General features: G+C 34.1%; 1 protein-coding gene across 1 annotated transcript in view; it reads right to left on the bottom strand.

Moving 5' to 3' along the window:
* MPP6 (membrane palmitoylated protein 6) overlaps positions 1-18,658 on the bottom strand; it is an 84,124-nt gene that overhangs the window by 22,685 nt on the left and 42,781 nt on the right. The window contains 5 exon segments of the mRNA XM_011361670.2: positions 1,055-1,070; positions 1,428-1,655; positions 7,836-8,063; positions 8,819-8,968; positions 12,701-12,853. Coding sequence (XP_011359972.1) covers positions 1,055-1,070; positions 1,428-1,655; positions 7,836-8,063; positions 8,819-8,968; positions 12,701-12,853 — 775 coding nt within the window.

Genomic DNA, 18,658 nt, shown 5'->3' with positions numbered 1-18,658 from the left:
AATTCTGTGTGCTCACAGGACATTTCGCCCAGCAGCCTCTAGTCAGGTATTGATTAACATCCCTAATCCTGCCATGTTGGTAATGCCTGAGGCCAAACCAAAGAAAAAGCCAGTACTGGGGAAATACAGCGGCAAGTTTAATTCCTGCTGCCAGGAATCTGAATATCCTGAGAGGCAGTAAGCTTTGAAACTGTCAAAAAACTTTTAAAATAAAATCCAAAGAAGTGCTGTTTTAAAAGAGTGGCTGGAGAACTGGCTGCGAGTGGTGACTTTATCTTTATAATCAGCATAAAAAAAAAAAATCTGGTATATCTTTAGCAATTAAAATCCTGAAAAATAGAATTAAAATAATAGACCACAAAATGCAGGAAGAAATTGAGAAAATGGTGACAAGAATAGAAGAGAAAACTAAGACATGGCATTCACGGAAAGAGGAAAAAGAAAAAACTGGAAAAGTTCTATGAATGAAACAGCCACAGACTTTTTAGATGGGCCATGCTAAGAAACGCCGTGGAAACCTCTTAAAATTGTGGAATCTATTGAATTTACCTATTTCTTAGTTCTCTCATTACATTGTATACTTGTACATAATAATGTCTTAATGTAAAGTCAAGAATACATTAGTAAGATTGTTTCATTCTTATAATTCATTCCCCCATAGAAGTCTATATAACTTATTAGAGCTAATGTGGGCTACTGATATCTCAGTTTAATTCAGAATTTAGTGCTAGGTCCCGAGTCCGTCCCTCCCACAGCTTGTCCTTTAATGAGACTCTCATAAGCTCTGACAGTGGAAGAGATTTTAGACTTTCTGATTTGTCAGTTTCTCCAGTTGTGAGAACTGGAGATTGTTAGCCAATGTAAACAATGACGAAAACAGACTTAGTGCTATTGCTAAAGATTTCTGAAAACTGTACTAAGGGAAAGAAAAAAGAACATCATCACGCAGATCCTCTGGAAAACGGAGGGGGAGAATTATGGTGATAACACGCTTCGTTTTTATATACACAGATTTCAATCTGTGATCAAAAACAACACTGATGATGAAGTGAACCTGCATTTCTCAATAACTAAAAAGAGGCGGGCAAATATATTTAACAGCTTAAGAAATTATGTTTTAGTTGCCATGAATACAGAGGGAGAGGAAATAAGAGAAAGACCACTATACCCATAGTAGAAGACTCTTAGTTAAAACAAACAAAATAAACATTGGAAAGAGATGACCCCAATTGAGTGGTTCTTACTGCGATACCTATGTGGAAGAACTAACTGGTCTAATCTCTTAAACCAACAGGATGAAACCACAGGCTAGTTAATTTCTTCATTCATTAACAGCTACTCACAAATTCCCTCTCAATTTGGTCTTCTGTCCACAAAATTAGCAGCCATGAAGCAGGAGCTGTTCATGCAGGAAAAATCATTGGAACAAATGCTAAAACCTTCTTCCTGAATATTCAGATATTGGCCAGATCTAAGATTGAAAATAAAAAAGCAGTTGAGGAAATTTTGAGAAGCATACTAACCTGCCACCAGTTTGGATCTTCTCTGTTTACAATTTGAAGAATTTCTCCTTTTGAAAACTTCAATCCTGCTTCTTTGCAGGGTATCAGGTTATCATTGTATGGATTATAATCAAAATGACATTTCACAAATACCTAAAACACACAGCACAATTAAAAATACTACAGCTGTATCATTTGTCACTGGATTTTTGAAATCTTTTTCAAACCACTGTGATTTTTTGATGTAATTGATAATGTATTTAGTACTAAGGAATCTCTCTCTCAAAAATAAAAATTAAATTATTAGCACAGTAATAATTTGGTATCCAAAAATACAAAAATTAGTATCACATTAAAATTTTATTTCTATTTTAACTTCTAATCTTAAATCCACATTTTATTAAACCCACTATTCTTATCTCTTTCTCCATCTTTTCACAAATTTTTCCAACCAACACTGCATAATTTGTATGTAAATTCTACTTTCTAATTAACATCCTGAAACAATATATGCAGTTGATTTAAGGCATGAATTTAAGATATATTAGGACCGACTTTTTGAAAAGGCCCTGAAACCAAAATTAAATAATAAAAGTTCATGTTGAAGTCAGACCTGAAATATATTTAGTCACCTTAAAAAAATTAAAAGCCCAACTTTCATCCTTGGTAATAGCAGTCTATTAAATCATATAGACTTACAGTGGTGTGGAAAATACTTTTCTGGAATCATCTTGCTCTGATTTAAATGATTGCCATTAAATCAATTATAAGACAAATACTGAAAAAGCCCTGAAACTGTTTTCCAATTTAAATTTACTTAACTACAAATTTCTTTTAAATTTGTTTTATCAATAAAAAGTATGTCAGTTACTATTAGTTATGATCTCCAATATCTAAAATATTTGGCTTATTTATTTTTTAATATAAATTCTAATTAAGTTAAGCATTTTCAGTATTTGGTGGCAAGTTCAGACCAATTACTTTCTTAAAACAAACTCTTTTCATGCATATGGAAATTCCAATTTTATGTTCTAAAGAACTGACTTAGCATTTAACAAGCAGGAAAGCACATCATTAGTCAAAATAATATTATTTTTCTATTTGTTTATCATACTTCAAAAATACCCATACAAGATATTCAAATAACACAAGCAGATACATTATATTATTAATGTAGTAAAATGTAATGTGATGGCTGCATATTAAAATAATTTAAAAATAACAATCTGAGAACATGTGACAAAATTTTAGTTATTTACAATTAGGTGATTTTGATAGAAAGCATTCGGAACATTTTCAATAACTTTGGAAAGGCTAAATATTAATGCTTAAAAATCAGTAAGCCAATAATTTTTTTATATCTAATTTTAGAAATATCTAAAAAGCAACCATACAAACAATATTAAGACTGCCTAAAATGTGACAATTGACTAACTTGACAATGGCATGCAGCTCAAGGTTTTGGCAATGAAAAAACCCAAAATGATTAAGTTTAATCAAGATAAATTTAGTTTGCTGATAAGACAGAAAATCAGAGTACCAGAGAATGTCCTGGAATGACATCATACCTGATGGACGTGTGCTGGATGCCTCTCCATATTGATGCAACTCTAAAAACATATTTTTCATTGCATAAATAAAGCCAGGCTTTAAATGAATAAGTTAACAAAATGTAAACAAACTACTGGCCCATTTTATTACTTCACTCATTTGATAAAGCAATTAATTCCTTAAATAAGTGTCCATGGGTTATAATATCTGAAAATTATAAATGATAGAAGCAAAAAGAGGTGTTTGAGATGAGGCAGAGAAAAAAGATGGATATGCAAAGTTGTAAAAATACTCGAGTACTCCTTACTTATCAAGAAAGGTGCACTAAATGAATAATAAAAGCATCCTGTCATCTAACCATGAATATGTTTACCATTTTTATCTGTGGGACAGAATGTTTCGTAATCATAAAGCTCAGACTTTCTGAGTTAGTCCAAATTTCAAATATTCATTCCCCTACTCTCATCAAATTGTTCTGGAAATGTCATTATTTGTGGAACAAAAATCCTATCTTTCATATGTAAAAGATTTCTAAAAACCAATTTTACTTCTTTATTTATCAAATTAATTTTGGAACATTACTCTCATGCTCAAAATTTCAGATTAAACTGGTTTTACTTTATGAAACTCTCTGTCTCATAAAGGTTTTGAGTATTTTTGTTAGATTTATTCCTAGACATAAATGTGACATTCTCTGAATTTATTGTAAATGTCTGTCTTAGTTACATTTCTAGATGTTTGCTCATGACATACAGAAATGCAACCAACTTTTGTAGATATTTTCAAGTACCTTGCTAAACTCTATTATTTCTAATAATGTATAGTTCTGGGGAGTTTCTATGTAAAAATCATATTATTTGAAAATAATAAGTTTTATTTTCTCCTTTCCAAACCCCTTGCTTCTATAATTTGTTTTTGTCTTTTTGTGCTTCTGGTACTTTCAATAAAATATTGGATAGAAGTGGTACTAGTGAATATCATTCTTTAACTCTTAAATTGTTTTTTTTTTAACTAGGTGAAGACTATTAATCCTTGTTTTAAGCTTTATGTTCTGGCTTCTTTGGCTTAATTAACTGCAAAGAAATAATGATGTATAAGCAGTAAGTGTCCGAGGGCCTCAGAATTTCATTAAATTCTAAACAAACATTTTTGAGGCAGTCAAAATTCTTGGTTTTATTTTTTAAAGAAGTTGAGTCGATTCCATTTGCCTCACTGTTGGAAGCCTCATCAAAATTCTGAACAATATCACCCTCGTCTCCAACAGCAAGTGGTGCTTTTCCAACCAGCTTCTGCTAGGGTCCGTAAACTCATTGATATCAAGGTGCCTAAGATGCTGGGTAGCACTTCTGTCAGCTGCTTTGTCTAAGCATGGCTGGTAACAGCAAAATTATTTGCTGCCAGAGATGTCTGAACATCAGGATTGTTACAAAGTGGGTCACCATTCCCTGGTGTGCAAACATACTTACTTCTTTAATATCAGAGATACTGTATACTCTTAGTTTCTTTAAGGAGAAGTAAAGATTTTTATCATCTATTACAAGAGATATTTATTATATCATCTGAGGGCATTTCCTTTTTACCAATCACAATCATGCCTGAAGTTTGGCAAGTTTCTCTTGGCCTATAAGTAGTCTCGGGCAGACCAGCTGAATTGAAGGTCCAGTTCCTGATTTAAAGGAGAATGTTTCCAACAGGCAACTATTCAGAATGTTTGTTCTAGTTTTTTTTTTTTTTTTCCTTTAAGTAAGATTAAGAAGGTTCTTTCCCATTCCTAATTTATTAACCTTTTTTTAAGAATCATGAATAGGTATTAAATTTTATTAAATTCTCTATTGAGGTTTTTGTCTTTTAGTCTGGCAATGTGCTTGTTTACATATATGGGTTTTCTAATATAAAACCATCCTAAAATACATGGGATAAATCCAACTTGGACATGTTGTATTACCATTTTTATACATTGTTACATCTCATTGCTAATATTTCCTTGAGAAATTTTACATGTATATCTTTGAGTGAAATGGAAATGTAATTTCTTTTCTTACAATATTTTTCAGACCTGGGTCATGCTGGCCTCGAATAAGTAAAAAGAATTCCCATCATTTAGCCTTCATGAACAAGCAGAATTATTAATAGCCTTTGAGAACCCAACCTACATGCAAATTGCAGATCTTCAGAATTAGTTACAACTTCTAACTCACCCTGATGTTCAAATTTAAATATGTAGATCTTTAGGTCTCATGTGAAAGATTCTGGACTTTTAGCAAGCACCGCAAATGATACTGATAGAGATGATCTACTGACCATGCTCTGAAAAACATCACTCTGGGGAGGGAGAGCTGGCTTCTAGCTGCAATTCACAGGAAGAGCGGAGACAGGCCCAAGAGGACAACATGGTGGAGCTTCTAGTGAAAGACGTGAAGAGGCTGAACGCACTTGCTTCTTCCCCTTAGTGTCTCTTAGTAAGACAGCCACAGTTTGCCTTGTTTATGCCTATTGTCCCAGCAGAATTAGTAACTGGCTCCCTTTTTTCTCTTTATGGATTATGTTTTAGCTCTCCTGTTGTAAGCCTTCATGTTCTAGTTTCTTTTCTTTTTTATAGTAAGATAGGCCTGTGACTGCTTTAGGCTAGGATGACTTCTCCTTCCCCATTTCAATACCCTCTGCCAGTTCTAAAGCCTAAATGAAAACCAGAGTTTGAGAAGACACGGGATGGGGAAAAAATTATGCCTAAGATAGGGCTAAATATGCTTGCATTTCATATTATTTCAACCAGTTCACTAGGCGCAGAATCTATTAAAAAAAAAAAAAATCTGGCCAAAGGCCTAGCTATTAATATTACAAAAATTTATTTTTCCTGTAAAAATCCATTCTAACCATGGCGAGTAGGTAAGAATTCTGGAGTTTGGACCAGAGCGGGGGGAAAAATCTTCCTGTCACAACTAACACATAATTAAAAAAGAAAAAACAAAGGAAGACAAATGCCATGTGACTTCACTAATATGTGAAGAATAAAAAACAAAATAAACAAAACAAAAACAAACTCATAGATACAAAGAAAAAAACTGATGGTTGCCAGATGGGAGGAGGGTTAGGGGGATGGGTGAAAAAGGTGAAGGGATTAAGTACAAATTGGCAGTTACAAAAATAGTCACGGGGATGTAAAGTACGACACAGGGAATATAGTCAATAATATTGTAATAACTATATATGGTGTCAGATGGATACCACCTGACTTATCGGGACGATCACGTCACAAGTTATATAAATGTCTAATTACTATGTGTACACCTGAAACTGATATTGTATGTCAACTATAATTTACATATATATATAAATAAAAATCTTAGGTTCTACTTTTCCAACCTACTCAGGTCCAAATGGAAATGTGTTTGTTGAGGAATAGAGGTGGTCTGAGATATACTAGTGATATGAAGTATCTAATTTCTAATACTATTTCTTTCATGATTCTTTTCCTTGAAGACAAGGTCTCTACCTTCATTTAAACCAAAGCTCATTACAAGCCTATGTATATTCAGAAGTCCAATTTACATACTAAAATCGTGACTAAAACATTCTATACATCCCCCAAAGAATATAAAATTGGTATTCAACACATGTTATTTCAAAGAATTGCATGGAAATATAAAAACTAGGCTTAAAAAATTTCATATTAACAATATGAAGATAAAATACACTGGCGGTATCTTGGGTGAAAAACTTACAATTTCACTCACATATGAAACAAGAAATTTCTAGAATAAACCTGAACAACTAAAGGCATCTAATATATTGGCAGATATTTCCTATTTCTACATTATCTAGTACTGAAAACCCTCTCCTCAGTTCCAATGCTCCTACCATAATCGTCAATTGTTTCTTTGCAATTAATTACTGTATTGCTTTTTTCTTCTTCACAATTCTATCACACCAGCCCTACCTCATACCACCACCAACACAACAGCCACAGCAGCTAGTTGTTGAGTGCTCACTAGGTGCCAAGAGCTTCTCTGACAGCTTTATGTGATTAACTAATTTAATCCTCATAACAATCTTTTAAGAAATATTATCCCTAACTATATAAGTGAGAAAATGAAGCAAAGAGAAGATAAGCTCATTAATGACAGTACTGGAATCTGAATCCAAGCAATAATCATAACCTTTCATTAGTCACAAAGCACTTCGCACCTTCAAAAATCTGCATCCTGGTTACACAATCTCATCTCTCTTCTTGAAATTCACTCAACATAATGAGGCTCAATGATTACTGTCATTAAAACATTCCCCTGTTCAACAATCTATTTTGCCTAAAAATTAGTTTTTAGGCAAAATGAATGTGTAGAAACCAGGTGTTCAAGATTCTTTTCGATCTGGACCCGGCTTCTTTCTGGCCTCATTCTCTAGCCCATCCCACGAACACTACGCTATAGGTGATTGAGACCACATGCTTATTCTCCTCCAGGGCACAGAATGTAACAGGCACCAAAAATGTTTGCTAGATTAATGACTAAAAGGCTTCATGGTTTTTCTGATACCTAACTGTAGGTTACTGAAGTGGCAGGTTCATGAGCCTTCTTTACAAATTCCTTTAAAGTAGTAAGATAATGTTAACTGTGTAAAAATCCAAAATTTCACTCATATCAAAATAAAGTAATTCAGAACAATTAAATCAGATTTTTTTTTTCTCTTTTCTTTAGCAAAAAGGTAGCAACTGGCAGTAATATCCAACAGTGTGATTCAAGAAATAAAAGGACTCAGTGTACTACCAAGAATTTTACTACTAACCTGTTGAGGAGTAATGGTATCTCTATAGCTTGGTAAAATTTTTAGGGTGACACTCCCACTGATATTTTTCAGTAATTCTTGTAATTCCTTTGGATTGTTTCCAACCTCGTGGCCATTGACCTCTTTAATGATATCTCCCACGTGAAGCAGGCCCTGTCGATCGATCATGCCTCCATGGAGGATTCGGGCAATTACCAGATCATTATTTTCAACCCGAAATGTTACACCCTAAAGGAAATAAGGAATGAAATTGTCACTGATTTCAGATTTTTAGGGAAAAGTCTTATGAATATGTATACATAAGAAAACAATTCTAAAAGTAGGTACATGAATCCTCCTATTTTTCCCATGTTCTCTCCTGTCTCAATATTCTAATCTCATTGAACCGTGTGTTCCTGAATACCACCCATTACCTTAAAACTGAAACGTATCAGGCTGCATTCCACAGGATACAGGGAAGCTCAAAGGACTAAGAAGAGATAGCTGTGCATTCTGATGGCCTTGTTCCCGGCCTTCCTTTTATTCCCATTTTTACTGTTCTTACGGTCGGGACCCAGGAATAATTTTAGCAGGAAACTGTAAACTTCACTACCTAAGGAGCCCTTCCGCATCTTCAATTTTAATAACAACTTTCTTCTGTGTTTTGATACTGTCATTAGCCAGCAACCTGAGATCATTTCTTCTCAGGGTATAGGAAAAAAATGAAGTACTTCACTTCTGAAATTTCGCTACCCATTGGCAAACTACTTCTGGCCTCTATTTCAGTTTAACTTCTTATCTTGGTTTAATTTTGTATGTTAAATCAAGTTGAGAGAGCATCAGCTGTGTATTTTATCCATAGGCCAAAAAAGACAGAACAAACACAAATAAAATTTTCATAATGATACAAATTATGAAAAAGAAAAAAAAACGAGACAGAGTAGTAACCGAACCACAAGGACGTCAGATTTCAGATTTAAGAAGGCGCTGATTTATCTACTCACCAGGGGTTCCCCAGCTCTTTTGTGAATACCAAGAATACGAATGGCATCTACTGGTAATAACTGATTATTGACAGAATTATTCATTTCCGGGCTTGATGGAGGTGAATCATAACACTTTGATGCCACAATATCATGGGCCTCCAAGAGTGACTGTAAGGGTTAAAACAGCCTGTGATTATTAATTACTGAAGATAACTTAGTTCATTATCCCCGTGGAATACTAAAAATGTCCAAGGCACACATGATTAAATCCACAAATATGAGTTAAATTAAATGCATACGGAATCTTTTAAAGAAATATAAACATATCTTTAATTATCAAATAATACCATACTCCTCGTTTTAAAAGACTTGAAGAGACTGACAGAGTTTTGTGACTTTTTTTCAAAGTGGCATGTTCATTGGTAACTGAACTTCAATTTCCCAGGGTGGTACAACGGAGGCCCTGGATTTCATTCCCACCATCGTCATTACCATCATCATCATTCAGCATTCACCACCGATCCTTATTAATTAGTTATTACACAAACTCAGCTGGCAGGGACCCTAATTTTTACCCTAAAATTGTTATGTTAAAATGCCATATATGTTTACATGTACGAAATGTCTATTTAAAAAATGTCCAATAGAAAATGAAAAAATATCAGCATCTTATATCAGTAATAGGAAATTTTATATTACCAATAAAGGCTATAGTCTATAAAATAAAGATTTTTAGGAAGGGGGAAAAACAAGCCAGTTACAATCTTGAATACAATATACTTTTACTTTCTACATATACTATATATGTGCTATCATCAGGAATGACTTTTTGGTCTAGCTTTCTAGGAATTTCTTATCTTTTGAATACTCATTTTTATTTTTCATTTATACTGTAATTGGGTATAGTCAACATAAAGCTAAGTTTAAAAAAATGTTTAATGGAATGCAAGTTCAAAAACAAATCAAAATAGAAAAAAGGGAGCAAATGTCAACAGGTTTAGAGGAGAAATAATCAGCAGATGGGCTTAATTGGTAATTTCTGGTCATTTTATGAAAATATGTGTAAGAGACTAAAGAAAAATTTCAAGAAGAAAAAATTTATAAATCCATATGTAAGGATTATTCCAATAAATGCTGGAAGTCACTCGAACCTCTAACCTGGGATGGTTAGTTTTCACCCTATACGCTCTTCTTAGGAAGGGTTATTCACTCCTGCCACTCAAACCACTACTTACACACTGATAACTCCTAGTTTTATATCTTTGGTCCAGAACTCTCATGAGCTTCAGATTCACATACTGAAAACTTGCCTACGACTGGACAAAATGATGGTAACTGGAAAAATCAGTAAGAGTTAAGGATTATAGAAGGTTGAAATATATTGAATTAATTAAAAATCCATAAGTCCACAGTGCTATTTAAAACAACAAAGGACTGAAAAAACATATTTGTTACTATTTAAGAGTGCTATTTTAAACTATACATTGAAATTTGGTAAAGGAAGGATTAAGCATTTCCTTGACTTTCCAGCAGGAAAAGCAGTATAGTGTAGCTAAATGGCCCACTTGATAAGGAAAAGCTCTACTTTATTTAAGAACATCAGCTAATAAATGTAGAATGAGAGAATTTGAAAAATGTCATTTTGCTACTTCCAAGGAAGATACTGATTCAGGCAAAGACTGATAATGTGTGTTCATCGGTAGGTAAACGGCCAAAAGGAAGCAGCGTTTGTATAATGCTCGAATAGTAACACATTAGATTACTTCCTAGTGCGGAGGCTTTCAAAGGAAGAATTAGACTGTCAGTGCCCTTAATCAAGGGAACTATCTCAGCATCCACAGTGGTGGCCAACCAGGTAATATACATCTTGTGACGTAATTTAATTCATGGTGCATCACATCACTGAAGATGCAGTCTAGTTCCAAATAATTAACTTGAATCATCAACCTTTTAGACAGAACTTCTGTTTACAGGAAATAGAGGGGATAACTAACAGCACAGTAAGGCAGCAACCAGCGTAGCAATTTAGCTACACTATAATGCATTAAGGGAGTGGGGCAGGACAACGGCCTGGTCTCTTCAAAAGGTCAACATGATAATCAAGGAAGAGAGGGATGGTCCAACCAGATGCTACACAGGGACCTAGGTTGAAAACCTGTATGTATAAACCAGCTTTAAAGAATATTTTGGCATCGAATTAAGATAGCTGAATATAGTACGTGTACTACATGACATGGAGGTCCACTGAAATAGAAAAGTGGAAATCAATGATTGAGAAAAAAGGTAAGTAACAAAATCGCTTGTGGAAAACTACCTCAATCAGTAAAAGAAAAAAAATATATATATATATACTATTATGCATAGAAAAAAAGAATATGCACTAAGATAGTACAGTAGTGACTTGAGTAGTAAGAAAGTGATGTCATAATTTTTGTATTTTTTGCTTTGCTTTTCTAATTTTACATGTTAAACTTGCATTAATGTATATACTTATTAATTTTTATATATTTATTAAAATTATATAGCATGCCTGAAAGCTGTACCCAGATGTTCCTGAGCTATCACAAACTTAACATAGCCAGTTACCCTATTTAATTAGCATGTCTAAAATACTTTCTCCTAGAGTGTTCCTTATCTCAGTGGATGCCATCAATTGTTTGTCAGGAGTCCTATCCTTAATCAACTTCCCATATCTCTTCCACAACTGTCACACGTAACCAACCAATCACCAAGTCCTGTTGATTTTGCTGCTTAAAACTTGAAAATCTTCACATTTTTATTCTGCTATCACAATTTCCTTAACAATCTAGTTCCATAATCTGACCTCCCCGTTTAATACCTCCTCTCATTCCTGCCCAAGGTTTCCCACTGTCCTCGGGATAAAGTCTAAATACCTTAATATGTGTTATAAGCTTCAATCAACCGCCCCTGCATAAAGGATGTCTCTGATATGTGTCCATATTTTTGTGCCTAAGCTACTGATTGATGTAGGAAACACCTCACTGTAAATCTCCATAGTTTACAGTAACATAGTTGGAGAGTAACAAAAAATCTTTGAGAAAAAGCAAAAGGGCATTTCCATTTGATTTTCGACACTAAGATCTGCAGTAGAAAGTACATGACGCTTTATTCTTCTATCCTAGGACCATTTATTAAATATCCATTCTCCACTAACATGTAACATCTCTATCATAAAGCAAGTTGCCATGTGTGTGTGGGTGTATTCCTGGAGTTTCTACTCTCATTGATTAATCTATTTTTCTAATACTGACCCACTACCACACTGCATAAATTACAGATTTATAAGAAATTTCCCCCACCCTTTTTCTCTCCTGAAACTGATTCTTCTTTGTTAAATGATTAACTCTTCACTGATATAGACCAATGCTTAAATTGCACTTATTTTTTTGTACCTACTGAAAGTATGTTATAGAATCTTTTCTATCCTTACATTGCCCTCTTTTGTTCCAAGGTCATCAAATACACCCCAATCTTAGAAGCACTACTGAAAATGTGTACGACTGGTCACAAGGAGGTGTAGGCAACGGTAGTAATGAGGAAGAAAAATCCACTATTACTGGGAGAAAAACATCTCTGTTATGTGGTCTAAAATGATGGTGAATCAAGGCTTTTTTTTTTTTTTTAATTATACAAAAAGATCCATTCTGATGTGCTCCGTGACAAACATCATACACTTATACAGTGTGTATTAGGTATGTGTCTGTTTACGTGTTCTCAGCATATCAGGATATTAAAATACCTCAGTTGGAATTTATATATTTACAAGCTATGGCCCTAAATTATACTTAAAAACATCACCTTAAACTGGAACTTAACTGCTAAAGGAAAATACTTTGGAAACACAGGGGGCTCGGAGAGAAGGGTGACGGGGAAGTTTACCTGGAAGTGAGGCTCCTTGAGGATACCGACCAGTTCTGCCGCATTTTCATCCACATTTATTAGAGGAGTGATATCTTCAAGAATTTCATTGACTAATTCCAAGTTATTGTCACTGACGGCTTCTAGTTTTGAATCTTCTAGCCTCTCATGAGCCTAAAAGACAACATTATATTAAAGTAATAATACATATTTTTTTTGCTCTAGACTGTGGTTTTCTTCTTGATTTGTTTCTTTTTCATAAAGTTTTAAAAGAAATTACCTGAAGATTTGATTCGCTGAAACAAAATTTAATACTTCGATCAGAGTCAATAACATAGATTTTTAAAAGTTATCATGTTGTTATGCAGTATAATAAATCTTGACCTCTATTCCTATCCTGAAAGTCATGGAAAACTCATTTTTATAACTAAACTATGAAAAAACTAAATAGGCTAGATGACAACTTAAAAAACATATTCACTACCCAACAGAACTTCCTAATGATTTTCTAGTCTAGGCTCAAACTCTAGATAACACTGTTCATACTTTATTAAAGTAAATGACTAAGCATAATAAAAATAAAGAATAGGAACCTAATCATAATATGGATTACTATTCAAAAAATGATAAAAATTATTTTGGGAACCCCAGAATCCTAAAGCTACTATTTTCCAATTTTGAAAATCAGTGAAAAAAGTCAATTCAGGAAAGGCAGCTCTTGAATTGGACCTTGAAAAGCAATATGATTTCATGTCGCAATATCTTAAGCTGTGGGTTTTTTTTTTAAATCTCATAATCTATTCCACAGAAAATAGATTATGAATCACCCTGTCACAAGAAATAAGTAGTCCTAGTTATTGTTTAATATTGGGAGTAAAGCAGAGTTTTAAATTCAAATTGAGAATGAACACTAACCAGTCTTCATCGCTTAGTGTTGTTTTTCTGATAAATGGTTGCTGTCTGATTTTTGAAGACAGGCAAAGCATAATTATTAAGATTTAATTTATAAATGAAACCATGCAAGATGATGAGACTTACACTTAACATTTTAAGATTCATTTCTGTAAGTGCTGAAGAAAAATCCAAATTTCAAGTGGCAGCAGCATCAATTAAACTTTATCTGGTACCTATGACACGTAGATGTTATTTCTACCATTTAGAGTGAATCTTAAAGAGTCTAAATACACCTTCTAATTTTTAAAATGCAATTTTTAAAATTTAAATATATCTTCTTCAGGTGATTCACAAAGTGAAGTAAGTTTTTTAAGTGAAAGGGGGAACTATATATTAAGCAACATTTTTACAAAACATCTCAGAAGAAGCAATTTTAAGTCACATGAAATAAACAGATAAAGAAGAAATGATAACTGCTATTAAACAAAGAAAAACGTCAAAAGACAAAATGTAATTTAAATAGAGTCTCTCTTAGATTTAGATAAGAAAAAAATTAAGAAGATTAGAAAATGCCACAAAGAATAAGAATAGGTAAATGTGTAATTTTCTGAAAACCTGATAAGGATAGGATAATGAGGACACTCAATATCTGTCATGGACTAATACGAACATTGGAAAAAAACTAAAATAATGTATAGAATTAGTGAACTCTTACAAAACAAGTGAGAATTGTTGACTTTTTAAATACAGAAATTTAGATAATAAATATCTAATTTAGGATTATTAACCTTGCAATACCCTAACATTCTTATGATAGTATAAGGAAACTTAAGGAAAAAAGGAATAAAAAACCTTAACATTTATTGAGGACTATTTTGTGTGTGTGTCAAGAACTATATTCCAAGTACAGTGTGAGTGTATAAGAACAAGCATGTGTGTGTGTGTGTGTGTGTGTGTGTATTCAGCAAAGGTAGGTACGTTATTATCATCCTCACCTTACAACATAGGCCCTGATGTAAAATGAGATAAAGTGATTTGCTTGAATTCACAATCCTAATAAGTGGCAGAGAGTCAGGTCGTCTAATATCAAGGCTTAAGTTCTTACCTACTAAAGCTTATTTGACTTTACCCTTATACAGACAGCAACGCTAACATCACCTTGCAGTTAATGATTCCATCTAACACATGATGCATTATTCTCATTTTTTTAAATGTGTGAGAGATGCTCTCACAAATTGCTAGTTGAGTAGCTGCTTCTTAGTATGGCTATTCCAGTCCAGGTGTGTTAATTTGTTCTACCACATCTATTTGCATAGTTATTTTATAATCCTATGGTTCAAGATACCACCCACTCCTTGAACCTTCACCCTTCTGCTCTGAGAGCTATAAAGACCATCTCTTTCTCTAGGAAACAGATAATGACTGGCTTACAATTTTCAGGTACTATGGCAATATATCTTCTATAATAGCCTATGTTACATGATCAGCATATAGTGACAATACTTATACATTGGTAGACTTTGGTTCAAGACTTTAAGACAAAAAGGAAAAGAAATGGTCACTGACTTGAAAACTCTAACATAGCTCCCGTCTTGTCTATGTTCATCTACCTTATTGCTCCCAAGCTGGGTGAGGACAGGTGGGAATGTGGAAAGACTAGTGGTAAGAGAGAAAAAGGAAGTCAATTAGGAGGCAGAATTATGTTATAAAAACAAACAAACATGCCTGAAGGTTTTTTCACATCAACTGCACAGACTGGTTTTATAGTAGAAAAGAATTTCACTATACAATACAGAAATTCTCAGAGGAAGATAAAGCTTTTCAGTGAAACTGCAGCTGTGATTATATTAACATGGAAAACCAATTTCTGAAATATAGTTAGGTTCAATCAAGATCAATTTTATTTTTTCCAAGAAAGCAAATACAGGTCCATATTGTTAATCTGTAGCTTTTTAAGCTCTAAGATATTGTGAAAGAAATTTAAAGTCAGAATTTATTTAGTAGCTTTCAAGAGGCAAGTACCAATTCTGATTTAACTAATCAAACAAAAGACAAAGGAAACACTTGAAAACTAACCAGAGGGACAGATGAATCATACACTATTTGAATAAAGGAGTCTTGTTTCCTTTAAGAAAAAGCATTACTAGAAAGCTAGCATAACTCAACAAAAACGTATTTCACCTGCCACAAGTGGTTGGAAGAACACACCATGACTGGCTTTGCAGAATACTTGGAGCTGATACAAATATGGCCTAGCCTTCTTGTATGTCCAGTTCTTAGAATCCTATTCACCACTGCACCATAGAAAAATGAACTGCAGAAGAAAAAGTTCTTTCAGAACTTCTGGGTATTTCACCCAAACACAGTCCAACCATGCTTGCAAAAAGAAAAAAAAATTAACAAAAGTTATGGGCTATATCTAAAGGGACAAATACTATTATCTAGAAATGATAATACTAACATTCAACAACAATAAAAAATAACCTGATTCAAAATGAGCAAGACTTGAATAGACAATTCTCCAAAGATATAAAAATGGCCAATAAGCACACGGAAAAAAGTTAGCAAGCCAGAAGATATGTCGATAGAAACCTCCCATACTAAAAAATCGAAGAGAAAACAGAATGAAGCATGGAACAGAATACCTAAGGAACATGGGACAATTACAAAAGATGTAACATATACATGATGGGAATGCCAGAAGGAAAGGAATAAGAAAAGGGAGCAGAAAAAATATTTATGAAACATTTGTTATAATTAATGAACTAATACTGATACACTATTATTAACTAAAGTCTATGGTTTACATTAAGGTCCACTCTGTGTTTTACAGTCCCAGGCATTTTGCCAAATGCACAGTTGCATCTATCCACCTTTAAGGTTTCATACAAAATAGTTTCACTGCCCTAAAAATGCCCCGTGCTCCCCGCACTCATCCTCCTTTGCACTCTCCTAAATCCTGGCAACTACTTTATTTTGTATCGTTCATAGTTTTTGCTTTTTCTAGAATATCATATATTTAGAATCATACGGTATGTAGCCTTTTCAGACTGGCTTCTTTCGGTCAGCAATAAGCATTTAAGGTTCCTCCGTGTATTAATGGCTCATTTATTATTTTTATCGCTGAGTAATACTCCATTGTACAGACATACCACACTCTGTTTATCCATGCGTCTACTGATAGGCATTGTGATTACTTCCAAGTTTTGACAATTATCAGTAAAGCTATTATAAACATTCATGTGTAGGAGTCTGTGTGAACATAAATTATCAACTCACTTGGGTAAACACCAAGGAGTGTGATTGCTGGATTGTACGGTAGTAACACTATGCTTAGTTTTGTAAGAAAACCACCAGATTGTCTTCCAAAGTAGTTGTACCACGTTGCATTGCTACCAGCAATGAACAAGCAGCTTCCTTTTAGGATATATGTCTTGCAAATATTTTCTCCCAGTCTACATCTTGTTTTTTCATTTTCTTAATGGTGTCTTTTGAAGAAGAAAAGTTTTTGATTTTGATAAAATCTAGTTAATCAAATTTTTCATTAAACTTCATGCTTTTTATATGATAGCTAAGAAGTTTTTCTCTAACCCAGAGTCACAGTTTTTCCGCATGAGGAAAAAGATGATGTTCTTTCTTTTTGCATATAAATATTCAATTGTTCCAGCAAAATTTATTGAAAAGACTATCATTTCTTCATTGGATGGATTACCATGGCAGTACTAACAAAAAATTAGTTGGCCATATAAGTGTTAGTCTCATTCAGGACTCTGTTCTGTGTCGTTGGTCTATATGCCAATATTACATTGTCCTCATTACTGTAGGGTCATAGTAATCCTTAAAATCAGAATTTGGAAGACATCAAATTTTGTTCCCCTTCAAAATTGTGTTGGCTAGTCTGAGTCCTTCATAAATTTCAACATTATCTTGTCAGCTGAAATTTTGACTGGGATTATACTGCATCTATCTATAGCTCAGTTTGTGGAGAATAAATGTATTAAGAGAACTGAGCCTTCTGATGCCTTCATTTGTATGTACAGGCATACCTCATTTTATTGTGTTTTGCTTTACTGCACTTCGAAGATACTATACTTTTTACAAATTGAAGGTTTGTGAAACCCTGTGTCAAGTAAACCTATTGGTGCCATTTTTCTAACAGCAATTGCTCACTTTATGTCTCTGCCACATTTGGTGATTCTCGCAACATTTCAAACTTTATTATTATTGCATTTGTTATGGTCATCTGTGAGCTGTGACCTTTAATGTTACTACCGTAATTGTTTTGGGGTGCCATGAACCACACCCATAGAAGAGGGCAAACTTAATAAATGTTATGTGTTCTGACTGCCCCACCAACCGGCCAGCCGAGATAGGCTGAAAGCTAGGCCTGTTGTGCCAGTTAGCCAAGTTGTGAATGCAGATGGAAAGTTCTTAAAGGAAATTAAAAGTGCTAGATAAGCCTGTACATACATACATCCAGTGAACACCAGAACGATAAGAAAGTAAAACAGCCTTACTGCTGAAATGGAGAAAGGTTTGGTGGTCTGGATACAGAAGATCAAACCAGCTACAACATTCCTTCAAGCCAAAGTCTATTCCAGAGCAAGGCCCTAACTCTCTTCAATTCTATGAAGGCTGAGAGAGGTGAGAAAGTTGCAGAAGAAAAGTCTGAAGCTAGCAGAGGTCCGTTCATTAGATCTATTGAAAGAAGCTACTCCACAACATAAAAGTGCAAAATGAGTCAGCAGGTGCTGATGTAAAGGCTACAACGAGTTATCCAGAAGATCTAGCAAAGGTAATTAGTGAAGGTGGCCCCACTAAACAACAGATTACACTAAACGACAGATTTTTAATATAGACAAAACAGCCTTATATTGGGGAAAACTCTACCTAGGACTTTCACAGTTGGAGAGAAGTCAATGCCTGGCTTCAAAGCTTCGAGGGGCAGCCTGACTCTCTTGTTAGGGGCCAACGCAGCTGGTGACTAGAAGCCAATGCATACTCACCATTCTGAAAATCCTAGGGCCCTTAGGAATTACCCTAAGCCTACTGGGCCTGTGCTCGATAACTGGAACAACAACGCCT

Source organism: Pteropus vampyrus, unplaced genomic scaffold (genome assembly GCF_000151845.1).
Source record: "Pteropus vampyrus isolate Shadow unplaced genomic scaffold, Pvam_2.0 Scaffold69, whole genome shotgun sequence".
NCBI lineage: Eukaryota > Metazoa > Chordata > Mammalia > Chiroptera > Pteropodidae > Pteropus > Pteropus vampyrus.
Note: the sequence above shows the minus strand (reverse complement) of the source record. Positions and strands in the feature narration are given on the sequence as shown.